The sequence below is a fragment of the Bos mutus genome, chromosome 3 (assembly GCF_027580195.1).
Source record: "Bos mutus isolate GX-2022 chromosome 3, NWIPB_WYAK_1.1, whole genome shotgun sequence".
NCBI classification, from domain to species: Eukaryota; Metazoa; Chordata; class Mammalia; order Artiodactyla; family Bovidae; genus Bos; species Bos mutus.
The window spans coordinates 99,894,760-99,920,446 of NC_091619.1; the positions used below are offsets into that span (position 1 = coordinate 99,894,760).

Here is a 25,687-nt window from a genome sequence, read left to right on the forward strand (position 1 = left end):
CCTACTCAGGGCCTCTCATATAGTGTGCGTGTGTGCGTGCTAAGTCGCTCAGTCATGTCTGACTCTTTGTGACCCCATGGACTGTAGCCCAACAGGCTCCTCTGTCCGTAGGGATTCTCCAGCCAAGAATACTGGAGTGGGTTGCCATGCCCTCCTCCAGGGGATCTTCCCAAACCAGGGATCAATTCCAGGTCTCCCGAATTGCAGGTGGATTCTAGATTCTAAACAAATAAAATACTGCTTAAGTGGGTAGTTAGTGCTTAATAGGTACAGTTTGTTGGGATGATGAAAAAGTTCTGGTTGCACAACATAAATGCTGCTGAACTGTGTACTTAAAAATGCTTAGCTTTATGTTACATTCATCTATGGCTGGTAGCTCAGTTCACTCCAGTAAGAGAGCTTCAACTGGAAATAACAAATCTCCAATTAAAAAAGAGTCCTCCTGGGACTTCCCTGGCGGTCCAGTGGTTAAGACTCAACACTTTCACTGCAGTGGGCACGGGACTGATCCCTGTTTTGGGGAACTAGGACCCCGCATGCCAAACAAACAAATGAAAAGACCCTTTCCAGATGTTTTCCAGGAATACAATTAAGTGCTCATAAACATCTGCTAAATAAACAGACAGACATTAAGAATGCTGACTTTGAGAAAAAGCTCTCATGTTGAAAACAAAGCACACGATATGTAAGTTAGACATCACATATACATCTTTTTAAGCACTAGAGAGGCTCCTAAAAACTTTTTCTTTATATTTAACTTTTAGTAAAAATAGATTCCTAACTCAGTAGGAATATACCAGTGATTATCACACAGGAGGAGCTCAACAAATGTCAAAAGTCTTCAGACTTTAAGTCCCAACCACCTCAGTCTGATTCTCTGCTTCTTCATGGAATTCCTGAAACTGGTTTGGTTCCCTTGGTTATCTCACTGGGGCTGATTCTTTCCTGCCATTCACTCCCATCCAGAACTCCGGAATTGTGGCTCACAATAACTCAGTCAGCTATAAAAGTGTCTGGAAATTAGGTATTTACAGCCAGAGTCAAGGACATAAAACTGTTTTTAAAGGGATACAGTGAATCCCAGTAGTTATCACCAAGATCAAATGTTAAAAAGTGCAATCTGTGCCTCTTTTAAAAATAGAACCTCTAAGATTAAAAGAAAAAAAAAAACCCTTTCCTGAACTCATCATTACCAGACCAGACACATCAGCCATACAGGGAGCTAACAAGACCTACTGTTTCCAGGGCAGAGAACATGAGACTTTAAAACCACAGCACTGAATGAAAGAACTGGACTCTTGCCACCTTTGCAAAGGTCACTGGACAAGTCCCTTAAATGCTGGCTTTCAGCTCTTTATCATTCTGCCCAAGAGATTCCTTTTCTTTAAGCTCTTTGTCATGGTCTGGGGAAACACTCTGACTTTCTACGGTGGTGACGGCATCTGAGTCCAACCTTCTTCTTTTCTTCAGTTGGTGCAAGTGGGATTTGGATTTCATATGTGCTAAGACAAAACAAACAAAAAAATTAGGATTTTCTACAATTAATTAATTCTGGTAGCATACAAAATTAACCATACAATTCTTGTCTCTAACAATAACAGGATCAACACATGTATTGGTATAGCTGCTTAGCATTTTAAAAAGAAGAATAAGTCATATGCCCAGCTAGCTAGCAAACTAGAGTGAGCTACAGACCATGAACCACATCTATCTGCTGGGTGCTTTCTATCACTAACCTGCACAACAATCTTGCGGGACAGTATTATTCAGCTCATTTTTTTTATACAGGAGACTGAAGTTCATGGAGGTCTTATATCTTTTCCAAGGTCACATAGCAGGTAAGCTCTTTGGCTTAGCTATAGCTCAAAAAGAGATTCAATTTTCCAGAATAGGGCTCTAGACTCGATTTTCCCATATGGGGCTGCCTGTTACAGATACATTTCAGCCCACGTGGCTCAAAAGTTACAAATCCAAATTCTTGTCTGTATTGTAGGCCTACAGTACCCTGAACTGTCTTCTCACTTCTTACCAGCTCGCTCAGGCTGCCCCTCTTGGTGTGAGAACCTTCTGCCTGCGTCAGATAAGCCATCTGAATGGCTAACCCAGACACTCACACTCTCCAGCACACAATGCACAGAGAGATCACAGCGAGTATTCTTCTGATGGTCCCTTTCAAGGGGTCACAGAAGCAGTAAAAAGCTACTCTCGGCTGATATCAATTTCTGACCTTTCACCCCAAAGGCAGTTCTCAGCTTGTACCTCAAAGATGTTCCTTTTTACTAGCCTGCTCTTTTTCAAGGAAATCTTATTTGGAAATACCTAAAAGGACAGAAAACGAGATTAAATTCTCTTTTACACTTACTCAAAACATCATTTTTAGGGATTTAGAAGCAAAGTAGGAAAGGAAGAGGTTAGAAGTCAAGGAAAAATTTACTTGAGGGAAAAAGTCAGCTTTTGTCTCCAGCTAGAGCCTAAGGCAAAAAATGACCTCTGGACTGACTCCCCATGGCAGCAGGAGATGGGAGCAAGGACTTGACAGATGGTACTATAGAAGGCTCACACAAGCTCCACTCACAAAGGCTCACAAATGTTGCTTCTCTATGGCAATCCCTGAAGGACATTCGACAAATCGAACCACTAAGTTTCCTTTAGAAAAAACAATCAGGCACTCTCTTTCTCGTCCCCTTTCATCATTATGAACCAACAATAATCGAGGCTTCTTCTGCTGCCTGGGCAATCACAGCCATCCCCAGACTCTGACAATGCAGTTCATTTTGCCAGCGTTAACAGTTAACAGAACTCATAGTTCTATTGGTTGGTATGGGGAGAAAAATCTACTTCTGTGAGAATCCCAACCATGCAAAGCAGTCCTCTGAACGGGAGGATTCCACTCACTGGGTAAAATACAAGTCCTACTTGTGCGTAAAAGGAGTGAGCTTTAAACAAGTTTCTGAATACCACGTAAATCCAAGGCTTGGCAGCTAGGGCCCTTTTGGGCTTTGCTGGATGACCGTAGAAATCCAACAGAGAACCGCAATGCGGCTGACTCTGTGGCGAAGACAGACCTAGATTCTGAAGCAAGGAGCTAGAACCCTGGGGCAGGCCAATCCTGGGTTGTTGGGAAGCACCTACTGGAGATACCACTTTTGAAGAATGTACTCAGGAGGAGTAACTGCACTTCCTGTCCCCTCTCAGCTGTTTCTGCCCCTTTGGTCTCTTGGGTGAGTTGCCCGGCTTCCCTTAAAATCCTACTTCACCCTCACTGAGGTCTAAACATGAGAGGCCATGAAACTCCTCTAAGGGAGGATTACAAAGTCATAGGAGCTCTGGAAAGTTAACTGCCAACCTCTCAGTATAAAATATCTACTCGAGGCAAAGGTACAGGGCATACAATCTTCCTTTGAAATTCAGAATACAGAGACAACTCTCCCGTTTGAGAAGGCCTCCATGAAATCTGAATACAGGCTACTAGAGGAATCTGGCCATCTTTTTACAAACAAGCAGACTCCCGCATTCAAGCTACCAAAGCCCTTAAATTTCATGAAGTCAGTGTGACCCGCCCTTACAGATTTCTCTGTGTTCTACCCCAGACTCTTACCTGCCCATTCACGGTCCCCAATGATGATTCGATCACAGAGCTCACACATGTGATAACTTCTCTTGTTCTCAGTTTCACTGCCTGGCATCTTTACTGGAGTGGCTGCAGGTTTGTGGCCCTGAAAGAACAAGGCAAGGATGGGGAAGAAGCATTTGTTCAAAGAGATCTGGATATCATTCTCTGATATTAAGAGGAGTGAGATTTTCCCAAGATTCCTTTTTTTCATCCCAGAGAGCAGGTGGGCTGTGAACAGATTTTAACAACAACCTTTCTGAATGTGAAAGTAGAAACACAGCCTCCAGGGATCTAAAAGCAGCCAGCCCTTCTGCTCTATTCCATGGAAAAGAATGCTTCATTCCCCAGCATAGCAACAAAGGTGTCAGCTACACAAAGCTCCCTGAAAATCAGACAATAGACGGGACCATGATTAATAATTACCTGGATGAAACTTCGCACAATTTCAAGGGCAGGTTCAAGAACAGACTCCTCCCACTTCGAAACATCAGATACTTCTAAGCCATATACTGGGGGGACACTGGTACCAGGTCCTAATGATGACAAAGAAAAGTCGCGAGAGGTCAGCTTCCAAGACCCAATCTACTCTGCTCCCAGGACTCCAAAATCCTCAAGGGAAAGATACGGGGCCAAAGGAATAAACATTCTGACCATGCCACTCCTTTTAATCAGTAACACAAACCAAACAACTACACACAGTCCAAGAAAGACCCAGAAGGTTGATGGGTCTGGAGCCAACACGTCTGGCTGTATAATCTAGAGTCTGAGGTGTGGGATCTTCCAGATCACTCAGGAAAACAACACATAGTAACAGCCCCAGTGGCCACTGTATGGGCTGCAATATAAAAGGCAGCATGTTATAGGGGGAAACTAGCAGCTTGAAGTGAACACCTGTTCTAAGGTCCATATCATCTGATGGTGATGTCACTCTGCGGCAAGAGAGTTCACAGCTTTCTTTAGAAACAGACACTAATCTCAGGTTTGTGTATCTCCCTTCAGCAGTCTGGCACTCACAAAACTCATTAATACCATACTGATAATCACGGGCTGGCAGCAGCAGGGTATCAGCCAGGGAGCTGCTGAATCTGAAAATTAGAAAAAAGCCTTGGAACTGAAGTAGTTGCGCCCTGTTTCTAAGAAACAGATCCAGAGAAGTCAGAGAAGTATTCAAGAAATACCCTATGGCGAATTACTTCTGAACAGAGGTAAGACCGGAGGTAGCCAAATGTACAGCTACAGGCATTTCATCCAACTGAGCCAACCATGTTTAGTCTCTGCTGCTGGCTTCCTCAGTCTGCGGACACACTAAATTGTCTTCCACATCTAGGTTAAGTCAGTTGCCTAAAGGCAAACAGCATCACCCCATGGACAAAAACATCAAAGTCCTCGGAATGCCAACGGCTGGCAGGTGCTGGCCTTTTGACTGTGCCAACCACAAATAAGAGTCTTCATAAACCGGACTGGGCTGCACCTGCCACCACATGGAAAGGTGAGACTGGGAGGGTGCAGGCGGCATCCACAGCACACCTGGCCGTGGCTAAGCTCTGCACCTGTTTCCAGGCCACTCTATATTTTCCTTTCCCTTCTAAGTCCTTTGTTGGGCTTCTGTGCCCTGTCTCAGCACCTTTCAACAAGTTCTCGGCTCCCAGCTGCTATTTCTGGCTCAGGTCCAAGGCCAAGCTGGGGTGGGGAAGTCCCTCTGGCTTTGTGCCAGAACCGTATCCCAGCAGACCAGCCCCTGGCCAATCACACATGGCTCCTGATTTACAGGGCAGCTGTGCCTTTCACTCCAGCACCAACGCTGTGTGGGCACACACACGAATGAGGAACGAGCATATGACGCACTGTGCCATCAACCCGGAGTGACTCAGAGATGGGGGGGGGTTATCGCAGCTTTACCACAGGAAGAAGTTCCAAATCATTACCCCCCAAAACCCCATCTTTTGTTACAGACTAATTGTTAGGTCTGGTGAAAAAAGAGGCTGTGTTAGAAATCTGTAGTAGTGAACTTCAGTTTCGGCTGACAAAAAGACTTCTGTCTAGAAGGACGTGCAGAGAAAGCAAGGTAAGTAGAAGAAGTGCACGGAAAACGCTGGCAGAGAATGAGAACTGAGAGAGCGATCCGTCCAACATGGACCAAGGCGTTTCTGTCCATAGGCACTGGGGCGGAGGGGAGGCCTCGGCTGTACTCATCTGTAACTAACTGAGAGCAGAAATTCAATGGCAAAGGTGAACAGGAGTTGATTCAAAAGCATATTTTAAAAGTGCCCAAAAGATAAAAACAGGGTTTCATTTATGCTTAACCTCCTTTAAATTAATCTTTTAGCTCATGACCACACCATTCCTGACCCAAGGCCCAGTACTAATGGTGTCCAGCTAAAGGTATGGGCTCAAGGAAACAAGTGTGGTGGGTGTACAGCTGAGTGCGGACTTTGGAGTCAGGCCTGCATCCAGTACTCTACTGCCTATTAGCAAGGGGATTTTGAGCAAGTTATTTAACTTCTCTAAGCCTCTATTTACTTATCCTCAGAAAGAAAAGGAAAATGCCCACCTTGAAGTCCCAGTAATAAATGTATTACACCCAATTTAGTGCTAAGGATATAGTACAGGGTCCAATGAATGAGAATTTCCTTCCCTTTTCCTTAAAAGTGCTATTCAACTGAAGTTAAGAGGTGCAGCAGCCTGAAACACCACGTATCTGAACACAAAAGTAATGCTAGAAGAACTGGTAAAGGCTTTGTCTTTTTATACTACTTATCTGGCCCCCAAACCATTTTAATTACGAAAGCCTTCCTACAGACATCTAATTGTTCTTCAGCTATAAAATTTGAAGCTAAGATCAACCCCAAACACCAACTCTACTAAGAAAATATTGCTACCTTGCTCTTACTAGCTTGCAGACAGTACTCAGGTGTTCAAGGCATAACGTAGCTTCTTCCTCAGGAAGAAGTGTTTCCTGAGGTATCAAAAGAAAATACCCCTGGATAATCACTTATGCAACACCCCCAGGTCAGATCCAGAAACTAAAGTTTACTTTTTGGATGAGCTGAGAATGCCGATGTTCTATTGAAAGCAGACCCAGAGCATAAGGAAAAACAATGAGACTTACTGCTCAAAAAACGGTTTTTAACCCATCGGTTTTGCTTCCGGGCATATCTCTTAGTCACTTGTTTCAGAGCCTCAATACCTGAAAGACAAAGCAGATATAAGAAGCTCTAAGTACTTCTCACTCTGCCGCAAGGAAGGTCCAGCCAGCCTGGCATTGGAGAAAACTAGCCACATCAGCATACTGGTGGATACTTGCTCCGTGAAAATCTCTGTTCTGAGCTGAAGGCCATTTGGGACTCTTTCAGCCTCAGTTCTTTCTCAGACCATACCAGCTAGACACTCTATCACTCAAGGATGTCCAAGGCTAGGTTAGATGGAGAATTCACACCTTTCTTTAGGAGCTGGTTTCTAATCTCTGGTGTGCATTTTCCTTCAGTGATCAGGTACTCGTGAAATTCCTTGAAGCCAATTGATTGGAAGATACCATGTTGATAGTCCTGGCTGGGAACAAGAAAGCATCAGCGGATAAGCCATTGCATCTGAGAGCTAGAGGACCCTGGAGATGATCTAGCTGAACCATTTCATCTCACAGATAGAGAAACTGAGATCCTGAGCAGTCAGCACCTCTCTGAAATCCTTCCTCTACACCCCCCAAACAGCTCCCAGGTTATTTCCGTTGAAAATTAACTCCTGGGAATGTTGGTGAGATTAGAAAACTGCAACTGTAACAAGTACACCAACCCTCCTTCCCACAAGCCGAGCCAATGCCAAGGACAAAGGCTAATAAACAAGTAGATCCAAAGCCAGTATTGTGTTTATGGTCTTTTGACCATAAGCAAGGAATGAAGAGTACGTGGAAGTAACAGCCAAATTCTCACCTATTTTCTGCAACTTTCTTCTCATTATAGCGTTTGTGAAAATCTCTTAGTTCATCCAAGAGACCAGCAGCAAGCATGTTATCCACCCTCTTATCCAAGCGTTCATCTAGAACTTGAATCAAATTAACTCATCAACCAGCAAGCCTGCCGAAGGTGCGTACTATACATGATGAATGCATAAGCTGCCACAAAGAAGAGAATTTGTTCAAATGGAAGAAAAAGTTCAGAGTCCAAAGATTATCTAATAATTCATAATTATATTCAGTCACAAACTCTGCAATTCAATAAAAACAGCAAGAATGAGGCATATCATCTTATTATATAAGGAGAAAGCACTAGCCGATTCAGAGAGTCAGGCCTCCTTCCACAGGGGCCTTCTCTTTCTCCTTTGGATCTCTCTGGATAGCAGCCCCCTTCCCATCCCATCTTATCTCACCCTTGGTATCTTATACTAATGCCAGGAATACCTTTACCTGCTTTCCAGACCGGTACCCAGGGAAATGACACTGTGCCTTTGGTAATGATAATAAAATTAATAGTGACCACTTGCTTAGCACTTATTATGAGCCATTCATATGCCACTAAGAATATGTTTTTTCAAAACAATGTTTTATTGAGGTATAGTTGACTTACTCTAAACATTTATATACAGCAATATATTACTATAAGCTTTATCTCAGATGGACTCTGGGATACTAAAGGACTTTTACCTGTCTGTTCCGCATGAAGCCAGAGGATGCATGGGTTAGGGAACTTCAGAGGGCCTCCAAGGGGACCACCGCCTTCCTCCGCATGTTGACGATGAAGAAATTCACTATGAGAGATTCCCGTTTCCTCAAACACTTGCAGGCTCCTAAGTCATTTGAAAGAGTAGAGTAGGCACATCCATAAAAACCATTCAGTTCAGTTCAGTCGCTCAGTCGTGTCCGACTCTTTGTGACCCCATGAATTGCAGCACGCCAGGGCTCCCTGTCCATCACCAACTCCCAGAGTTCACTCAGACTCACATCCATCAAGTCAGTGATGCCATCCAGCCATCTCATCCTCTGTCGTCCCCTTCTCCTCCCGCCCCCAATGCCTCCCAGCATCAGAGTCTTTTCCAATGAGTCAACTCTTCACATGAGGTGGCCAAAGTACTAGAGTTTCAGCTTTAGCATCAGTCCTTCCAAAGAAATCCCAGGGCTGATCTCCTTTAAAATGGACTAGTTGGGTCTCCTTTCAGTCCAAGGGACTCTCAAGAATCTTCTCCAACACCACAGTTCAAAAGCATCAATTCTTTGGCGCTCAGCCTTCTTCACAGTCCAACTCTCACATCCATACATGACCACAAGAAAAACCATAGCCATTAGGAAATATTAATTCTCAAGTAACATGAGAGTGGCTATTTATCATAGAATGCCTCATTGTCATTTTCACCGTTTAAGCCCCTGAACACATGAAGGTCTAGGGTTATATGGCAATCCTATAGCTACTCAGAAAAGAGTTATAAAGAAAACTTAAATAAAACTACCCTTCTAAACATACATAAAATTCTCTGAAATCTTTAGGTTCAGAAACAACAGGTTTCTTCTACACAAACAGAATAGGACATATTCACTTTCAAGTAAGCAGTAAAAGCTTGCTGGGATACCTTGTTATAAGCCAACAAGTCTAGTCTCGCTGGAATGCCTTTCCACAGTACAAAAGTATGTTGTATATCCAGCTCATCAACTTTCTTTTTAAATATGTCTAATGAAGAATGCTTCAGACTAATTCAGTACTCGACTACACACACAAAGATCACTGGAGAAAGAATCCACATACTTAAGCCACCATCTACTCTGTTAGTATCTACTATGTTATGCAGCACTAGGTAATTTAACTCTCAAATCTATACTCTACCACTCTGGGTGATAGCAACTTATCAGCTTGAAAGTGATCTATCCCTTCCTGATCCAATTCTACTTCCTGAAACCTTAACACAAGAGTAGAAACCCCTTGTCTTCCCCCATCACTGGTCTCGCAAAAGAGGACTTACGAGGGAAAAAAAGTAGTTTAATAGATATCTTACTTATCTGGAGGTTAGAATATACAGCCTCAAACAAAAAGAAAGATGAAAAAGGTCCTTGGATCTTCTTTTAGAGACTCTAGAATTCCTGCTCCGAACCTATTGTTCTTACTAAAATATACTCTCAACTCATTACTATTCTACAAGTAGCAAAACAAAGAGAAATGATAAGAATTGATTAATAAAAGGAATAGATAATCATACCATAAAACAATATAGAAATGAATGTTCATTTAGTATCCCTGAGTTTTCAAAAAAAATTTTGGAAGATTTCTATTAAAATGTTTACAATAAAATGTTTGAATACTGGAAAATATATACTTCATTTATCTAGAATATGCATTATTAACAGGGTGATACTGACCTCAAGGGACAAAAAACACTTAAATATCATAATCATGTGCAGCCTTCCAAAGGGTAACCGTAACCAAAATCTTCAAGGAGAGGAGGGAGGGAGTTACAAGAGAAAAAATTTTCTAAAAAAGCTTAAAGGGCAGAGTGGATAATAGAGAAGGCTTAAGAAAACATTGATCTAGAACACTTGAGTGGAGTATTTCATAACCCCTATCAATACCAAAGGTTGCTACAATATTTAAAGTGTATAAACATCCATATAGTAGATCCTCATTAGAGCCTCTACTCTGCCAGATATGGTGTCACCTCCAGCAATGCATAAAAACACACCTAAGTGGTGATCATATTGTAATGTATAGAAGTATCAAATCACTATGATGTGCACTAGCAATCAACACAGTGTTCTAGATCAATTATACTTCAAAACAAAAGAAAAAGAAATCAGATGTGTGGTTACCAGAGGCTGGGGTGGGAGAAGGGGGCACTGAATGAAGTCAGTCAAAAGATACAAGCCTCCAGTTACAGATAAGCAAGTACGAGGCATGTAACGTACAACATGATAAATAAAACTAACACTGTTGTAAGCTATAAGTGAAAGTTAAGTGGGTGGCCTAAGAGTTCTCATAACAAGAGTTCTCATAACAAGAAAAATGTTTTTCTTTCTTATTTTCTATCTATATAAGTACACTAAACTTATCGTGGTAATAATGTAATGGTATTTGTAAAAATAATCATTACGCTGTATACTTTAAACTTATACAGTGCTGTATGTCAATTATATATCAAGAAAACTGGAAGGAAAAAAGTAGGTGTAATAACTGATAAAATGAAGATGTGGTCAGAAGTGAACAGAATATGGAGTCAATGAAAATGCATATTTATGGAGGAAAAAATAAACCATCTAATACTAGGGAGGGAGGAAGAAAAACACACATAACACATGAGGCTTCAATTTCAAAATAACCTAAGAAAACATGGTTAATAAACTAAGATCATCTCTTTCTTCCCTTCAAGAAAGCCTCCATGTGTTAAGGTGAGCTGATCAATATAAGACAATTTATAAAACTCACCTCCAAAAAAAATAAATAAATCAAGTTATGGAAAAAAAAACAAAATTAAAACCTGCCTCCCAGTGGGCAGTGTGCTGGGGCAGAACTCAGCCACTGCTGTATGCCAGAAAAAATTTATATGAAAACTGTTATACAAGCAAAGATCAGATAGAAAATGAAGCAAGAGTACACAGGCCTTAGGGAACAGCTGCACTGTATTACGAATTTTACACGTGACAGCAAAGTAGGGTGCAACTATTAATTGAGGGAATTGGACTAAGGCAGTAACTCAGGGCCTCCTAACCTGCTGTCGGAGAAGGCGATGGCACCCCACTCCAGTACTCTTGCCTGGAAAATCCCATGGGCGGAGGAGCCTGGTGGGCTGCAGTCCATGGGGTTGCTAAGAGTTGGACACGACTGAGCGACTTCACTTTCACTTTTCACTTTCCTACATTGGAGAAGGAAATGGCAACCCACTCCAGTGTTCTTGCCTGGAGAATCCCAGGGACGGGGGAGCCTGGTGGGCTTCCGTCTATGGGGTCACACAGAGTCGGATACAACTGAAGTGACTTAGCAGTAACCTGCTGTGCTAGAACACATCAATCTCCACTAGACGCTATTACCAAACCTGTCTCGCCACCCAGGCACCCTGAAGAACTGACTGCCCTCTACCTCTCAAGGGGCTTGGGGTCAGTGGCCCCAGCTTTCTTACCTGGCCACTTTGCGCTTGTCATGTGGGTGCAGCTTGGCAGCCATTTCCGGGTCAACCTGGCTTAGGCGTTTGTGGAGAACATGGCCATCCTCCTTTTCAAGCTCGACTTTTCGGTCGATCACTTTCTTAGTGCCCATCTCCTGCGGCTATCAAACAAAGGTTTAGAGGTAAATTTAATTAAACAATTCAACAAACACTGATACCCTGCATGTGCCAGGCACTTTGGTTAAGTGTTAGGAACACAACCTAGATCAATCAGAAGGTCTTGCCATATAGTGAGAGATCATAAACAGAAAATCCCAACACACCACGGTAGTGCTATGAGGCCACAGCAAATAAAGAGAAAGAGGATCTACTGTCTAGGCAAGTACTCAGGTACACTGCTTCCTTGTCAGAAGTATGAGCTACCCTGACTAATACATCTATATTAACACATCCAGAAGTCTAGCTTCTCAACAAGTGTGATCCAAGAATGGACCAGAATTTCCAGCACATTATACTGAATAGTTTGCAAAGTCCCACCCTATGCAATACCACCTCTGTAAAAAAGGTTGATGTCAGGTATCTCCCTGACATACCGATTGTTACAGCCATGAAATGCTGAATCAGACTAACGTACTGTTAACTTACATGGTGATGCTAATTAGTCCACAGAGAAGCATCTTTCCCACATACAGCCCGTACCCTTAGGCCAGCCTAGGGGAGCACACTTCACATATGGAAATTGGCACTTGCTTCAGAATATTAGGTAGGAAAATTAGTACAGTTGCTGAGTATAAAAAATAGGCAAGAGTCAACTTTCCTCCCACTAAAATCAGCTGGCAAGAAAGAAGAACCCATTTCCTCATTGAACTATAAGGGAACTAAACATACCTTAGCATTGACAAGAACTTTCCAGAGCAGAGATTCGATGTAATAATTGGTTCCTCCCACGACAATAGGAATTTTATCTCGGGCAAATATATCTTCAATGTGAACGTTAAGAAAGACATCAAAATATTTACTATTAAGAAGAAAATGCTAACTCACTTGGAAGTAGGAGATAAGTAAGAAACCACATTCGTCATATTTTTGATACTAGTCTTCACTGTTTCTCACGAGTTCTCAGAATCATTTCCTATCAGTTCTGGAGAGATTTGCATAAACCAGAGACAGATGCATGATGGTAATTCCTTCCAGTTCTAGAACTTTCTAAGCCTTGCTACTCAAATTCAAAGCTTGCTTAGTATTCCAAATCAGCTTAACAAGCACAAGCCTAAAGAACTCTCACAGAACCAAGTGTTAGCTGCTCAGGAAGCCACGAAAATGACATCCATTATGTGACTTTGCCTTCTAAGGCAAATTATGAGCTGGTAGCTCTAAGCCATGGTTCTTAGACTCAGTCAGTCTTCACCATTCTGGGGTAGTAGTATATATTTCACACTTGAAACTCTACCAGATGACCTGGGAAGCACAGGATGTAAAGACAAACAGATTTCAATTACCAGCTCCAACACTCGGCAAGTCATTCAAGCTATCTAAGCTCCAGCTTTCTTACCTATAAAATTCTCCTGAGTTCTTATGAGCATTACATGTGACAATGCAAATAAAACCCCTAAGACAATGCTGAAATACTTTTTTCTACTGAGTAAGCACTCAATTTACTTGTCATTATTGTTCTCATACCCCTGCTACTTGGAATTCTTCTCTTTAGAATCTCTGTTAAACAGATAATATCTACTTTAAGAGGAACTGTGCTTCTGAGGGTATCTGATAAAGAGACTTTCAACCTAGATAAAGACTCATTTATACATTTCTTCCCCTTGCCAGCCACTCTGTGGGCACAGAGAGATGACCTCTTTTCTATCAGAAACCCTCTACAAGAGGTTGGGGTAGGGTGGGGAGAAAGATGTTACCAGTCAAGGATTATAAGAAATACGTCCATTTTTTAAAAAGAGAAACAAATTGTATGTCCCCCCTTTAATTAAGTATAAGATTCTTCCTCCATAATGCATGGAACTACAACTTCATCATTTTCACTGCTGATACAGTACTTAAATAAACAAGGCACATTTTATATATTCTTCTCTAAGTAGGAACTTGGGTATTTATATGTTTTTGCTGTTAAGAGCAATAATGTTGTTAAAATGAGATCTATCACTTATCTCCTGGTATACTTGTGGCAAGGTTTCTTTAGGATAGAAACCTAGGAACTGAAATAGTTGAAATACACCCTTACCAATGGCTAGTGGCTAGCGTAAGTCACTCGGTCACGTCCGACTCTTTGTGACCCATGTACTATGGCCCTCCAGGTTCCTCTCTTCATGGAATTCTCTAGGCAAGAGTACTGAAGTGGGTTGCCATTTCCTTCTCCAGGGGATCTTCCCAACCCAGGGATCGATCCTGGGTCTCCTGCATTGCAAGTAGATTCTTTACTGTCTGAGCCACCAGGGAAGCTAGTATTCTTACCAATAAATTCTTGTATTGGTAATACAAGAATATATCCAAATCTAGCTATTTTCCTTAAAAAAAAAAAAAAAAAGACTATTATGGGCATAGATGGTAGTGACAGCTGCTCAATGTGAATATACTTAAGACCACTGAACTGTACACTTATAAATGATAAATTTTATGTACATTTTAACACAATAAAAAAGAAAAAAATGAATTAAAAAAATTTTTAAAAAAGACTGTATCTACAAAGTCCTTCCCTACTCTAATCTCACATAACTACTCAATTGCATGTTATTTCATTTGTTTTAAAGTTTCATTAGGAAAAAAAAAAGACATTTATTTAACTCTGAAATCCATCTGGAACTTATATCACATATAATAAGGACCTGATTTCACTTAAAAAAAACATTAACTGCCCCAGGAAAAATTAATAACTACTGCATTATTTCTTCATTGTTTTGAAACACCACCTTGATCATAAAATACATACATATATACATACATACATACAACTTCAAGTTGTATCTGGCTTTTCTTATCTGTGCTATAAATTTGTCTAGTATTATATAATTTTCATGCTATAACAATTATTATGACTTTTCAATATGTTTTAATGTATAGCAGTCCATATAGTAAAGGCAGTTTGGACATTAAAATATAAGGGCAGCCCTCCATGTTGTTCTTTTTTCCAAAATTTCTTTGGTGTTACCCAGAATTATTTTTTCCTACTATAATCCCATTATATTTCTAAATTAATTTCTTGTCCCCATTTAAAGGATGGGAAACAAGCTCAGTGGGTAAATACTTTACCCAATGAAATGACATTTATATGGTCAAAAGAGGTAGTTCTAAAACTAGGACACAGATTTTCTGGTTCCTAAGTCAGTGTTCTCTCCACTAAAACAGTACTTTCCAAATTTTAATACGCCTATGAATCACTTGGGACTCTAGTTAAATGCAGACTCTGATTCAGTAGGTCTAGAATGAGGCCCAAATCCAGCACTTCTGTAAGCTCCTAAGTGATGCTGACCCTGCAGTCTGAGGGCAAGATTCAGCAGCAAGGACACTGTATCTTTCAATCCAAAGAGTTCTAATGGGGATGCTGCTGTTGTCTTGGGTATCTCTGCTCAGGAGAAACTGTCAGTACAAAGAAAAGTTCTTTCTTGGCTTGGACTGCCATGCAGCCACCAAGCCTAGCTGCTGTCTCCCTGAAGGATATCAGAGCAGTTGCTTTGTTCCTGAAGTCCACCACTGTGTAATTCGTCACAAGAGGATCCACAAAGCTGATCATGTGGTGCTGGCACAGCCTCTGCTCTTGGGCAGAAACTTTATTGGTGATGATGTCGAGACCTTCATAAACCTAGGGGAAAGAAAATTAGCGTGAAAGTCATGTATTCCATAAGATGCACACCTTATGGGCAGAAATGATTGATGATCTATTGCTCGCTGCAGCCAAACACTTGACTGACCCAATCACCAGAGGAAATGTCTTCTAACCAGAGCACAGCCAGATGCACATAATCCAAAACAAAAGATGCAGAAGAAATCAGAACACTTTTTTTTTAACCAAATAGTGGTTACTAACTTAAACTTAAAGATAAAAAGTATATGTAAATCGGTGCCCAAATAAGAACTAACTCTGTAAGATTAACTGGAGGTTCTTCGGCCTGAACTCCGAGCCTTTACAAGTGGGCAGGTTGCTTTATTTACTCTACTTATCACAAGTCTCCAGAAAGGTAACATGCTGTGTTGCACATAGTTCTACTTCAAATGCTTAGATATGTTTTGGATTTAAACGGCTCTGAAAGATTTTCAGAGTTTGTGTGAGACTGGCTCCATTTGTGGAGAAGTGGTCTATCTACAAAGATAGATATAAAACGCGCATATACACACTTTGAAGTCAAACCCCTAATACTGCTGAACTCTTAGCAGAAACACTGTGCCAAATTACTGCTTCAGGGGGTCAGCAAATACAATCTAAATACTCAGAGGCAATATCCTGTCTGTAAGCTCTTGATCTGCCAATTCAACTAAAAAGTTCAAGTGTACTTTTTCTAAATGCAAGGTCTCAGATGGAGAACAGATCTGAAAATACTAGTTTGAATATAGGGATGAATGCTTTAGATTAAATGTTCTCTCTGTAATCACTGATTCTACAGGGAGCACTGAATGAACAAATAATAAGTTCCATAGAGCCCACAAAGATGTTAAGAACGTTTTTTATCTCACATTTCCCTTTACTTAAATGGGTATCAAGTAAGTACAACAATAAAGTATAATGGTTAAGGAGGAAGGACCCTGGCGCCAGGCTGCCTCAGATCAATTCCTAACTCTGCCACTTACTAGTTATTTGTACTTGGAGTAGTCAGTTTACAAATCTCTGTGTGCCTTAATGCTTCAGCAGTAAAATGAGGATAATAATATCTATCTTACACGGTTGTTGTGTAAATTAAATGAGTTAATACTTACTTAGTTTTTGCCTGTGTTTAGTTGCTCAGTCGTGTCTGACCCTTTGTAACCCTGTGGACTGTAGCCCGCCAGGCTCCTCTGTCCATGGGGATTCTTGAGGCAAAAATACTGGAGTGGGTTGCCATGCCCTTCTCCAGGGGATCATCCCAACCCAGGGATCAAACCCAAGTCTCCCGCATTGCGGGTGGATTCTTTACCATCTGAGCCACCAGGGAAGCCCAAGAATCCTGGAATGGGTAACCTATCCCTTCTCCAAGGGAACTTCCCGAACCAGGAATCAAATCGGGGTCTCCTGCATTGCAGGTGGATTCTTTACCAGCTGAAAATTCCATATAAAGGTCATTATATTACTACCATCTATATACTACTACAACAACAGGAGAATGGACAGTAACTTCAGTGTCACTATCACTCTGAAGCCTCTGTGCTCTTAGCTACTGAGGTTACATAACGAACAAGGATATAAACTATCTTCAAACAAAAAGAAAATGGTTAATCAGTAAAACAGCACAAGAAAACATATAAACAGAGCCATAGAGAAAGAACTAGCTCTGCCTTTCACCCGTTTATCTGTGCCTGACAACAGAATGACGTTCTTACACCTGAGCACTGACGGAATCTTAAATTGTAGGGAGCTCTTTTCTTTGTATCTTGAACAAGACTTCCTGCAAAAGTTATAAAGTGCAGTAGCATATACTGGGATCTGCTGTGCAAGATAAGAAAACTATAGGAGGGAAAAAGAATGAATAATTGTTTGTTCCTCTCCTTTTCCCACAGCCTTTAATTGGCTCTGCTGTAGTTTAGATTTCAAACGACCCAATGTTAAAAGAATTTACACAACTTGATTTTGCCAGTAGAGGACTTCTGACTATAAGTAGATTCTCATTTTTAACACTGAGATTAACATTAAGGAAATGCACAGCTGCAAATGTATAATTACCAGCCCTTACCTCCAAAAAGGCCAAAATGTAAACACAGTCTCTACCAGCACATTCTATCAGATATGTAGATAAATTTGTAGATACATTTTCATCCTATATTCTGCTTTTAGGTATATTTTCTGGAGCCCCTTAAAACAGCCAATTTTAACAAACACACATATATAAATCAATCCCAGAATTAAACTCACCTTATTTGCTGAAGGCAGTGGCTACCTATTGTACTATTTATGGTATATACACAAAAGCCAACAAATATCAGGAAGAATAGTTTTAAATAACCAGAGTTCTTGCTCACAGAGTTAACAAACTAAAAACTGTAACAGAATCTTAGTTACCAATGTAAATTGTTATCTTTGAGCAACTTGTTAGTAATCCTTTGTCTCCTGTACCAGCAGATTAAAAGAAACTGAGCATAAAGATATGGGTGATACAAACAAGGTATCTGAAAAAAGAATTACTGTTAACATTTAGGTATAATATGCTTTTATAGTATAAAAATATAGAATTTTTATTATATTTTTACTGAATAATAATTGCCAACATCCGCTGGATCGTGGAAAAAGCAAGAGAGTTCCAGAAAAACATCTATTTCTGCTTTATTGACTATGCCAAAGCTTTTGACTGTGTGGATCACAATAAACTGTGGAAAATTCTGAAAGAGATGGGAATACCAGACCACCTGACCTGCCTCTTGAGAAATCTGTATGCAGGTCAGGAAGCAACAGTTAGAACTGGACATGGAACCACAGACTGGTTCCAAATAGAAAAAGGAGTACATCAAGGCTGTATATTGTCACCCTGCTTATTTAACTTATATGCAGAGTACATCATGAGAAACGCTGGACTGGAAGAAGCACAAGCTGGAATCAAGATTGCCGGGAGAAATATCAATAACCTCACATATGCAGGTGACACCACCCTTATGGCAGAAAGTGAAGAGGAACTAAAAAGCCTCTTGATGAAAGTGAAAGAGGAGAGTGAAGAAGTTGGCTTAAAGCTCAACATTCAGAAAATGAAGATCATGGCATCTGGTCCCACCACTTCATGGGAAATAGATGGGGAAACAGTGGAAACAGTGTCAGACTTTATTTTTTTGGGCTCCAAAATTACTGCAGATGGTGAATGCAGCCATGAAATTAAAAGAAGCTTACTCCTTGGAAGGAAAGTTATGACCAACCTAGATGGCATATTCAAAAGCAGAGACATTACTTTGCCAACAAAGGTCCGTCTAGTCAAGGCTATGGTTTTTCCTGTAGTCATGTATGGATGTGAGAGTTGGACTGTGAAGAAGGCTGAGCACCGAAGAATTGATGCTTTTGAACTGTGGTGTTGGAGAAGACTCTTGAGAATCCCTTGGACTGCAAGGAGATCCAACCAGTCCATTCTGAAGGGGATCAGCCGTGGGATTTCTTGGGAAGGAATGATGCTAAAGCTGAAACTCCAATACTTTGGCCATCTCATGCAAAGAGCTGACTCATTGGAAAAGACTGATGCTGGGAGGGATTGGGGGCAGGAGGAAAAGGGGACGACAGAGGATGAGATGGCTGGATGGCATCACTGACTCGATGGACGTGAGTCTGAGTGAACTCCGGGAGTTGGTGATGGACAGGGAGGCCTGGTGTGCTGCGATTCATGGGGTCGAAAAGAGTCGGACACAACTGAGCGACTGAACTGAACTGAACGGTGTTTCTACATAGCAGTATGTAACATACTGAGGTATACAGTATATTAAAGTACTGCAAATGAAAGCATACATCTTTAAAAAAAAGAGAAATTGAAGCTGCGTAGATAAAGGATTAGTGGTTGCCAGAGGCAGGGGTATGGGGTGGGCAAAGTGGGTGAAGATAGTCAAAACATACAAACTTCCAGTTATAAAATAAGTAAGTCATGAGGATGTAATGTACAGCATAGTTAATAATAACTACTACTGCATATTAACAACTTGCTAAGAGTAAATTTTGGCGTCCCTGGTGGCTCAGATGGTAAAGAATCTGCCTGCCAATGCAGGAGACCCAGGCTAGATCCCTGGGTCAGAAAGATCCTCTGAAGAAGGAAATGGAAACCCACTCCAATATTCTTGCCTGGAGAATTCCATAGACAGAGGAGCCTGGAGGCTACAGTCCATGGAGTCACAAAGAGTTGGACATGACTGAGTGACTTACACACACACACACAAAACAGTAAATTTTAAAGGTTCATCCCAAGAAAAATAATCTAACTATGAATGGTGACAGATGTTAACTACATTTGTCATGGTGATCATTTCACAATATACACAAACATCAAATCATTACATTGTTTAACTGGAACTAATATATATGTTGTATGAGAATATATTAGTTCAGTCGCTCAGTTGTGTCCGACTCTGCAACCCCATGAACTGCAGCACGCTAGGCCTCCCTGTCCATCACCAACTCCTGGAATTTACTCAAACTCATGTCCATTGAGTTGGTGATGCCATCCAACCATCTCATCCTCTGTTGTCCCCTTCTCCTCCTGCCTTCAATCTTTCCCAGCATCAAGGTCTTTTCAAATGAGTCAGTTCTTCGCATCAGGTAGACAAAATATTGGAGTTTCAGCTTCAACATCAGTCCTTCCAATGAATATTCAGGACTGACTTCCTTTAGGATGGACTGGTTGAATCTCCTTGCATAAGAATATATATACCTCAATAAAAGAATTTTAGAAGTGATTCAAGGTAATGTTTAGGGCTTCCCTGGTGGCTCAGCAGTAAAGAATTTGCCTGCAATACAGGGGATGTGGGTTTGATCTCTGAGTTGGGAAGATCCTCTGAAGAAAGAAATGGCAACCCATTACAGTATTCCTGCCTGGGAAATCCCATGGACAGAGGAGCGTGGCAGGTTACAGTCCATGGGTTGCAAAAGAGTCAGACACAACTCAGCACTAAACAACAGCAAAGTTATGTATATAATGATGTTGCTTCACTCTTTTCCATTCTAATATGACTTTTGGCAGTTATTGATATGCTGTTAAAATTGTGTTTACAAATGACTATGCAGCTTGTGATCATAATAACTGTGTATTGCAAAATTTTACTCATGAATAAAATTGTTAACAAGCAAGAAGGCAAGGGTAGATGAAAAGCATAGGTAAAATATATCTATATTTGCACTGTACAAGAGCAAGAATGATGCTGAGAACATATTTGTTAATAAGACACAAGAGATATGAATCACGGAATCAAATACATGGCTATGACTCAAGTAAAATTCACAAACATTATTTATAGTAATAATATTGTTTTATGCTTTGTCTTTCACAGAGAAAAAGAAAGTTTATATATTATAAATCAACTATACTACTTCGATTTTTAAATTAATTAATTAAAGTTTATGATGACTGGTGTCTGAGTTCCAATAATGGGGGAGAAAGAGATTATCACTGGAACAAGACTAGCCAAGCTTTCATAATTATTGAGCACAGGTGACAGATACATGGGAGTTCAACTACTACTTGCTCTACTTTTTTATATCAGGAAATTTCTATAACAAAAAGACTCTTTCAAAAAACCTGGATGCACTTTATTAGGATGGTTATTATTTAAAAAAAAAAAAGTTGGTGAAGATGTAAAGAAATTAGAATCCCTGTACAATGCTGGTGGGACTATAAAATGATGCAGCTATGGAAAACAGTACGGCAGTTCCTCAAAAAGTGAAAAGTGGAAATATCATAAAAAAGTGAAAGTGACAGTCGCTTAGTCGTGTCCTACTCTTTGCAACCCCGGGTGGCAGCCCACCAGGCTCTTCTTCCAGGAATTCTCCAGGCAAGAATACTGGAGTAGGTAGCCATTCCCTTCTCCAGGGGATCTTCCCCACCTGGATTGAACCTGGGTCTCCTGCACTGCAAGTAGATTCTTTAGTGTCTGAGCCACCAGGGAAATACCTGATTCAGCAATTTCACCTTTAGGTATGTACTCAACAGAATTGAACGCAGGGAGTTGAACAGATACACACACACACACCCACACACACCCACACACACACCCATGTTTACAGCAGCATTTTTCACAACAGCCAAAAGGTGAAAGCAACCCAAGTGTCCATCACAGATAAATGGATAAACAAGATGTGTCCTATATTTATTTACAAGGGAAGATTATTCAGCCTTAAAAAGAAAGGAAACTCTGACACTTGCTATAACATGTGTGTGAAGTCACTTCAGTCATATCCAACTCTTCATAACCTTATAAACTGTAGCCGGCCAGGCTCCTCTGTCCATGGGATTCTCCAGGCAAGAATACTAAAGTGGGTTGCCACGCCCTCCTCCAGGAGATCTTCCCGACCCAGAGACCAAACTTGCATCTCTTACGTCTCCTGGTTTGGCAAGCAGGTTTTTTACCACTAGCACCAACATGGGTGAACCCCAAAGACATTATGTCAAGTGAAATAAGCCAGAACAAAAGGACAAATACTATATGATTCCATTTATTATATGACATATATCATATTACTAGATGATATATCGTCAAATTCTGAGACAAAGTAGAATGCTGGTTGCCAGAACTGTCCCTGTCATTCTGCCAGGGGCTTGGGGCAGAGAGGAATGGGAAGTCAATGTATAATGGGTACAAAATTTTAATCTGGGAAGAGGAAAAAAGTCCTGGAGATGGTGAATGATGATGGCTGCAGACCAATCTGAATGTGCTTAGGGCCACTGAAATGGTAAAATGGTAACTTCTTTGTTGCGTATATTTTCCCAATAACTTTAAAAAGGCTTGACAGAATTCAGACACAATGAGAAGCTAATGAATATTAGCAATAAGATAAAATTTTCAAAGATTTGTTGAATTTTTCAATTCTTTTGAATATATAACCCAGAAGTAGAATGGCTGAATCATACAGCATTTTTCAAAATTATTGAGAGGGCTGGTAATGTTCTATTTCTTGAACTGAGTTGTGGTTACACAGGTATTTTTACTTGTTGATAACTTATTGAACTATGCAGTTATGAATTATGTGTTTTATGGTGTACATTATTTATCCATTAAAACCATACTGCTAGGCCAAAAAGTAAAACAGAGCAACATTTTATATATTTGCATTAAGGACAAACATGTAAACAAACCTGGAAACCAATCAGTTTTATAAATGTCACATTTGGTTCATATTACTGTAAATGTCACAACTGGGCTTATAATTTTATTACCTGCCTGGAAAGCATCATTCCACCAGAATAGGTCAGGTATGCAGCTGATTGCCTGACATTCTGCCTATTTCCCAGCTTTACCTATAGTTTCAGTGAAACTCTGAAACTACCTACAGCACAGTCAGCTCCAGGTGCTAGAAGAGCTAAAGGGATCTGTGTTATCTTTTAAAGCCAGCACATCACTCTGCTCCATTTCCCATTCTCCCATTGGACACCTGTGATCTGTCCTCACAGAAATGACTGGATATAATTTTTTTTAATTTTTAAATAAAAATAAATAAAAGAAATGATGGGATAAAACGCTTCTCCACACAAATCAGATTTTGACAATACTAAGAGAACTTTGGCCTCTTTTTGAGGCCTGATAAATGAAATACTCTAAGAAACTGCAGGTTTAACCTACTTATCCAATTATCAACAAAACTGGCTTATCTCAGTAGACATTTACTGAGAGTGCACTATGAGCAAGATAATTTGCAAGATGTTAGGTGTGCAAAGACTTAGAAAAGGCCCTTGTCCTCAATCTCTCCTTGCTATTCTTTGGAATTCTACATTCAAATGGGTATAACTTTCCTTTTCTCCTTTGCTTTTCACTTCTCTTTTCACAGCTATTTGTAGGGCCTCCTCAGACAGCCATTTTACTTTTCTGCATTTCTTTTTCTTGGGGATGGTCTTGATCCCTGTCTCTAGTACAATGTCTCGAACCTCCAACCACAGTTCATCAGGCACTCTGTCTATCAGATCTAGTCCCTTAAATCTATTTCTCACTTCCACTGTATAATTGTAAGGGGTTTGATTTAGGTCATACCTGAATGGTCTAGTGGTTTTCCCTACTTTCTTCAATTTAAGTCTGAATTTGGCAATAAGGAGTTCATGATCTGAGCCACAGTCAGCTCCTGGTCTTGTTTTTGCTGACTGTGTAGAGCTTGTCCATCTTTGGCTGCAAAGAATATAATCAATCTGACTTTGGTGTTGGCCATCTAGTGATGTCCATGTGTAGAGTCTTCTCTTGTGTTGTTGGAAGAAGGTGTTTGCTATGACCAGTGCGTTCTCTTGGCAAAACTCTACTAGCCTTTGCTCTGCTTCATTCTGTACTCCAAGGCCAAATGTGCTTGTTACTCCAGGTGTTTCTTGACTTCCTATTTGTGCATTTCAGTCCCCTATGATGAAAAGGACATCTTTTTTGGGTGTTAGTTCTAGAAGGTCTTGTAGTCTTCATAGAACTGTTCAACTGGGGATGTCTGGCATCGTCTAAAAACATTTTTAGTTGTCACAAATTGGTGGTGGGGGTGCCATCTAGTGGGTAGAGGCCAGGGATACTGCCAAACACCCTTCGATACACAAGACAGCCCCTGCCTCCACAACAAAGAACCACCAAGCCCCCAAAGTGTCAAGAGTCTCAACGTTGAGAAACCAGATTCAGAGAAATTTCACCTTGGAGATACTCCTCCCCAGATCTGTACAGCCTAAGGTCCCCCTCCTTTAAGCTCCAATCTTTGGGGGCTGTCATGCTGTGGGGTGGCTCCAAGGAGTGTGCTAATCAGAAGAGGCACTGGGCAGATCCTGGAGCTCTGTCTGAGGGCCGGTTGGCTATGAGGCACCAACACAGTTGTCTACAAGCAAAGGGAAACACTGCCCCCAACCAGTTTGGTTCCATCCTCCAAGTTATCTTCCCCCTTTTGACTTCATTTACTTCCTAATCCAAATTATATGCTGAAATCCTTTCCTCACTTTCTCTGAAGGCATTTTCTTGCCTCTAGGGATTATACCTACCTTGAAAACCACAATCTTGGATTATGCATTAATCTATAATAACTATCTATCCATCTTCTCTGCTGGCTGATCCCCAACTGCTCTGTGGATATCTCACTCACTCAGATCACTAGGAAACCCTGACTGCCAAATATAACATTTTTCTACTAAGCTCTCGAAACACATAATGGAAAATACAAAAATCTGATACACCCAAACTCTCCTTCATAAATCACCTCCTTTGGGACTTCAAATGGCACTGTCTCTTCCAGGTTTTCTTCCTATTCACAAGACCTTCCACTGATCTATTAGCAATGTCTGTCATGGGAAAAGGGGGCTCCCTCAGTGGCTCAACGGTAAAGAATCCATCTGCAATACAGGAAATGCAGGTGACTCGGGTTCGATCCCTGGGTTGAGAAAATCCCCTGGAGGAGGAAATGGCAACTCAGCAGTATTCTTGCCAGGAAAATGCCATAGAGGAGCCTGGCAGGCTATAGTCCACAGGGTCACAGAGAGTCAGACACAACTGAGCTACTAAGCTTGTCATGGGAACAATACTGAGAAATGGCAGTCTTTACAGCATCTATCTGCCATTTCTATACTATAAACTTTCTCTGGGAGACCCCCAAGGCCTCTATAACCATTTTTTGCGTGTGTTTTTAACTCCCAAAATCCTATCTACAATCTAGTTCTCTCTCATGATGTACATTTAACTCCCTCGCAGACATTTCCATCATCAGTGAGAGCTATAAAATACAGTATTGACGTGGTTCACAGTAAGGACTCTAGATCTGATTGCCAGGATTTAAATCGTGGCTTCACAACTTACTAGCTATGTAACCTTGGCCAAGGTATATAACCTCTCTGTGCCTCACATTCCTTATTTATAAAGTAAGTGAAAGTCACTCAATCATGTCCAACTCTTTGCAACCCCATGGGCTATACAATCCATGGAATTCTCCAGGTCAGAATACTGGAGTGGGTAGTCGTTCCCTTCTCCAGGGAATCTCCCCAACCCTGGGATTGAACCGGGGCCTCTTGCATTGCAGGAGGATTCTTTACCATCTGAGCCAACAGAGTAGCCCAAGAATACTGGAGTGGGTAGCCTATCCCTTTTCCAGCAGATCTTCCCAACCCTGGGATTGAACCGGGGTCTCCTGCATTGCAGGCTGATTCTATACTAGCTGAGCTATCAGGGAAGCCCCATTTATAAAGGAATTGCTAC

General features: G+C 41.0%; 1 protein-coding gene across 1 annotated transcript in view; it reads right to left on the reverse strand.

The window, feature by feature from the left end:
- Positions 1-750: 750 nt before the first annotated feature.
- Positions 751-25,687, reverse strand: part of TRIT1 (tRNA isopentenyltransferase 1) — a 43,589-nt gene continuing 18,652 nt past the window's right edge. Inside the window, exons 2-11 of the mRNA XM_070368191.1 lie at positions 15,352-15,494; positions 12,575-12,671; positions 11,702-11,847; positions 8,250-8,392; positions 7,540-7,651; positions 7,050-7,162; positions 6,723-6,800; positions 4,037-4,146; positions 3,599-3,716; positions 751-1,502 (exon numbers count right to left, since the gene is read on the reverse strand). Coding sequence (XP_070224292.1) covers positions 1,333-1,502; positions 3,599-3,716; positions 4,037-4,146; positions 6,723-6,800; positions 7,050-7,162; positions 7,540-7,651; positions 8,250-8,392; positions 11,702-11,847; positions 12,575-12,671; positions 15,352-15,494 — 1,230 coding nt within the window. The 3' untranslated portion in view covers positions 751-1,332. The remainder of the gene's footprint in view (positions 1,503-3,598; positions 3,717-4,036; positions 4,147-6,722; positions 6,801-7,049; positions 7,163-7,539; positions 7,652-8,249; positions 8,393-11,701; positions 11,848-12,574; positions 12,672-15,351; positions 15,495-25,687) is intronic.